At 39.2% G+C, this 5270-nt stretch overlaps 1 protein-coding gene across 1 annotated transcript in view; it reads left to right on the forward strand.

The window, feature by feature from the left end:
* Window positions 1-5230, forward strand: part of LOC118420222 (prolyl 4-hydroxylase subunit alpha-1-like) — a 28090-nt gene extending 22860 nt beyond the window's left edge. The window contains exons 12-15 of the mRNA XM_035826940.1: window positions 1125-1184; window positions 2120-2188; window positions 3010-3106; window positions 4261-5230. Of these exons, the coding sequence (XP_035682833.1) occupies window positions 1125-1184; window positions 2120-2188; window positions 3010-3106; window positions 4261-4331 (297 nt within the window). The 3' untranslated portion in view covers window positions 4332-5230. The remainder of the gene's footprint in view (window positions 1-1124; window positions 1185-2119; window positions 2189-3009; window positions 3107-4260) is intronic.
* The last annotated feature ends 40 nt before the right edge of the window (window positions 5231-5270 follow it).

Raw genomic sequence — 5270 nt, forward strand, 5'->3', positions numbered from 1 at the left:
TACGTATGTAACAACACAATGGCTCCACTGTCTTACCAAAATCTATTGGAATACCCTTCACCTTACCTTTTATCAGTGTCCAAGATAAGAACAATGTTCCAACGGAGAGAAGCTTGACGAGCAACATGTTTGTGCTTAGTATGGAAAATGAAATATTATTCCTAAAATAGGAGGGAGTTATGAACACCTCAAGAACGTTAAAGAACCTACTACCTTTTGAAAAAAAATAGGGGCCCTTTTCGGTGTGATAGGATCAAAACCTTCAGTTCTTTGACCGCACCCGTTCCAATTACTTATAATTGATGTCATAATGTATACAGGTTATTATTAGAACCTGAATTCAGCCGCGCCCTTTGTAAGCTCCTCACAATTCAACTGGCTGCGAATAGTGTAAGTTAAGCCCCCTTCACAAAAGAGCAAGAATGAATGAATGCATTAATTTATTGCTCAACAATCGCACAGGGTACAACGTGTGGCAACCAATAACAACTAAAAGATGTACAGACAATAGTACTAAGAGTCTACATTCAAAACATCAACAAAACATTATCGATAACAGTACAGTTATGTTTGAGTATTAAACCTGGTATCGCATTTGGAATACAATATAAAGAAACTGGCCAACGTGGACGGATATATGAGTTGAACACGAGAGCAATATATGGAAAATATCGTTTTCTGCACCAGTAAGAGAGATGTGTGTTTTGGTCAAGAATGAGCCAGAATGCCGTCAAAATGCTATTTTTTTCTATTCCTGACAATTCCTTGCTATTCGTAGCGTGTTCCAGAAATTCTCACTGCATCTCAGCTATTTGTGTCGGTTCTTTTCGCTGGCCCAAAAGTTTTTGACATGTTAAAAACAGTAAAAAGTGCATTCGAAGTGGAGAAGTATCGAATGGTATTCAAAGTGGATTGTATTTGATATAGACCAAAGTATAGACAGCATCACAGCCACAGTCCCATTCGTTTTTCCACAACCCCCGTAATGTTTTGAATTGATGTGCTTATTTGAGTTTATGTGCTTATTTTGAAAGTCATCATACACTGATAGTAGTTGTGATTTTAGGCTTTTAAATCTTGCATCATCTTTCATACTTGATGAAGTATTCCCGATCATTTTTCAGGCTGAGGAGAAAATGTGGGGGACGATATTGGGGAACAGAATGGCCACGTTCCTGATGTATGTAAGTATAGCAATGCTCTGTATTAGAAATAGACTTTAGGCCATGCATGTCGATTCGATTATATAAATGACATCTGCTCGCGCATCAATTTTGACCGTTTAAAACGTTTTGTACAAAGTAGCAACTATCTGCCCTAAATTGCCGATACAAGTATTGGAAAACGAATGTATTTTTAATAATGGAAGATTCAATTCCATTGTTAAGGAACAAAAAGAAAAGAATCTCATAAATGTTTGACCGTTTTCCAAAAAAAGAAGTTTTCGATCACATTTCAAGTTGTACGAAGCAGCCACAAAATGAGCAACTACCTGCTCTAATTTACAAATCCAAAAATTGGAAAACGGATACTTATGTTGTTTTACAAATGTAAAAAGTCAATTTTTTTTTCAAAGTCAAAGAAAAGGATGTGAAAGAACAAAAAGAAAGAATCGATTTTGGGGCATGCCATACTTTGTTTTTAGTCATTAGTTCAACGTTCCTTATAATAATGATAATAATAGCCTTCATTGCACATTCATGACCTATCGGGCTAAGTACAGGCATATTGATTCAAAGGGTAGTAATACAGTAGACATGGTTTCTAATACTAATCTAAAACATGGATTCTAAAACTAGTCTAATACATTTGTTCGGCTTCTTCTCGTTTCTTAGTAATGTTAAATATGTAGCTAGAGATGTGTTGGTATAATATCGTCTGATCAAAACTCATAAGAAAAATTAATTTTTCAAAACTAGACAAATATGACCCCCTCCCCTCTCCTAGGGCGGCGGCGATTGTAGTGTCGGCCACTAGGGGCGCGATTTTAGTCAGGCTAACCAATACATATTTCATTGGTTTGGACAAAGAAAAAATACCCTTCACGCACAGACATAACTATATGATATTGCTATCACATTCTTTGGTTTTGTATTTTCTCGTTCGGTAACCTAACAAGCTGAGTGACGTCACTGCCGGAGGAGCCACAGTTTTCCCTGTCGCAAACGTCACCGTTCCAGTCGTGAAGGTGAGTCATCTTGACGCACATGTAAGAATAACGTCCTAATAGGTTCCAATAGATTCAAGACACAAGGGAAGACACTGTGTCAACCTGCTTAGCTTGCTGAAAGCAGACCTAAAGCACAGGGGCCGAACCCTTCCTACAACAGCAAAGAAACTCCTGGAGCTGAGGGAGCTTGCAGGATGCAAAGCACAGTGGAAAAGGATGAAGAAAGACTGAATGCAGCTACAGGACTTTTCTAAGGCTGTAGATGCAGAATACAGTGAATGATGATGATGAAGGCTATCGTCCGTCGTCACATTTCCAAACTGGAGCCCGGCGGGGCAGCTTTTGGAAACGAAACGTACGATATAAAAGACGACAAATACACAAAACGGACTAAAAGTGATTGAACAACATGCCTCGTGCATATTTCAACCAACATATATCTTTGTTTAGCTCTTACTTATTCAGTCTCCTGATATACCTTGTTTCAATTATGTAATCTTCTATCTACATGTCTAACCTTCATCAACGTAAAGCCCGAGTAAGGCCCACGCGGGGCAATTCCTACCAGGGCCAGGGGCCGGCCCGTTGTTTGCGAAAACGAAAAATTAAAGTTTATGCCAATGTATAGTGCACGAGAATATATTATTCAGTTACAGAATATAATACATCAAGCAAATGGACACATTTTCAAAAGATTCAGAGGTTTCAGACAGCATTCACTGTCTTGTAATCAGTGTCTAAATCTTAAGTCACTTATAAGAGATAATACAAAGACGTGGGCCTATACAGATTTATACTGTAAGTGGAGACAAATGGTTGTGTGTTTGCTTCATTTTCAGAACGCCGGGTTGTTGTTTATGGATCTGCTACGGTCGGGGCGTGGTGATGTGAACAGTCTACATGCCGGGTGTCCTGTTGTTATCGGATCCAAGTGGAGTAGGTCCATTATCATACACTGAGTAAAGCCTGGCTATTGCACAGAGTTGTAGCCAGCCTAAAATTATTTTCCGTCCCCTCGATTTTGCATCCTATCGAGTGCCTAAGGCGCGAGACGTCGGGATATTTCTAGGTTGGTTCGGGTGCATGCCCCCCCCCCCCCAGAAAATTTTCAAATCTAGACCCTCTGAAACAATATTTCCTGCATTTTGAGGTGTACATTTTGCTGGTAGATTAAGCTGTTTAATGGCATCTTATTTTGGTGAAAAATTACACAAGGGAGATATTTGTGGTAACCGTTATAACCTCTGGATGGATTGTGATGGTTTTGTTTATTTGTTTTCAATTGTTCCATTTTATGGACCTTTTTCCTTCTCTTCGTTTCTATTGCATGTTATACTTGTATACACTTTGCCAGCCGTTGATGATGATTTTACCGATAGAATAACTCCTGGTGGGTAGCACTATTATTATTACTTTACCTTTCTTTTGGAAACGTTTGGTACTCCTTTAGCGTTGTATTTTTCAAAGGTTTGGACTAGGGAAACACCGAAGATGGGGCAGATCCTTGCATCTGCTTGGAGATGACTTCAGCATGCACCAATAAGATATTTCGGACACTAGCTCGACTACGCATGCACAAGCGACAGTAATACTGGGTAATATGTCAAAGGTAAAGGCCCCTGAGACGTTAAGAGTCTCGTGTGGACATTTGTACTCTCCAAGCAGAGGTAAGGCTCCGACTGTTTTTTTAACGTTTTTTAGTCGTTTTTATCGGGCTTTTTATTTTGCATTGTATCTTGTATTGTCAAAACCTAACGCGTACTTCAAGAAAAATGACAAAATAGAAAGCCCGAGAAAAACGACTAAAAAAACGTCGAAAAACAGCCGGAGCCTAACCTCTGATTGGAGAGTAGAACATTTGCGCAACAATGTCCAGACGGTACGTAATGTCGCCTGCAAAATTGCGGAATGTTAACTGTTAAGGGCCTTCATCTTTGACATATTACCCAAAGTTCCTGTCACCCGCGCATGCGTAGACGAATGTATACAATAGCTTCTACACATGGCGCTATTAGCAAGTCTTTTGCAACATTCGAATGAATAGGAGGCTTTCCCTCATGTTTATTGAGTTTTGTTGCAATTTCTTTCAGTTGCCAACAAATGGATACACGAGGGCGGAAATGAGTTCCGGAGAAAATGCGGACTCAGCCCGAACGAGTGACTGCTCCATAGGACAAACTCGGCGTTTTATGAATGACCAGAATACTGTTAAGAATATGAGAAAACAACTTAACATAATTACTGTGCAGCAATATCTTGTAATTTTCCCATAAGTAAACTATTTAACATAGATGGCACAAGTAATATTTATGGAACGTAGTTTTAATACATGACGTAAAGACGTATTTTACTAAAACATCGATTTTTGTGCTTAAGGTCACGTTGGCTTGATCATATGAATTACATCCCCTTGGAACCCAAATGCTGACATGAGGTTGCCTTCATTATTAAATCTAAGCTAAGTGTTTAGGAAGGTTGAAAAAATGACTAAACACACAGAATATGCCAGAAAGCAATTACTCAAGCAACTGGATGATGTTGGCAACGGTCAGACGTTCCAGATAGTATCCACTATCTGACGAAAGAAAATGGGTACTATCTGAAACGTCTGACCGTTTCCAAAATCATATCCAGCTGCTTGAGTAACTGCTTTTTGGCATATCTTATTACCTGGATGTCTAATCTTCATCGACGCACACAGAGTATGGTCTACTGATGAACAGGAGATTCTTCATGTATGGCCTCACATATCGTCTTTGAATTTGGAAGTAACGTTGAAAGTGTTCTAAGTCATAGGCACTGATGTATGTTATGATATAAGTTGCTGAATGGTAGTGGGCATTGTCAGAAGACGGATTAAAATTACAACGTTGTGAATTCCTTAACTGTTGTAGCTAGTTACTTACATATGCTATCAGACATTAGACCTAGTAAAATCATGTATTTCCTTCCAACACTGAATTAATATAGGGATTACCCTAAATTGTCGGTCGAACTCCGTCAACCTTGTTCACAGAATGACCCTTCTCCAGCAGTGACGTCAGGAACACACCACTTTTGCAGGAGGGGGTCATAAGTATCAGAAAGTCTATGTGGTGGT

The sequence above is a fragment of the Branchiostoma floridae genome, chromosome 7, assembly GCF_000003815.2.
Source record: "Branchiostoma floridae strain S238N-H82 chromosome 7, Bfl_VNyyK, whole genome shotgun sequence".
Lineage (NCBI taxonomy): Eukaryota > Metazoa > Chordata > Leptocardii > Amphioxiformes > Branchiostomatidae > Branchiostoma > Branchiostoma floridae.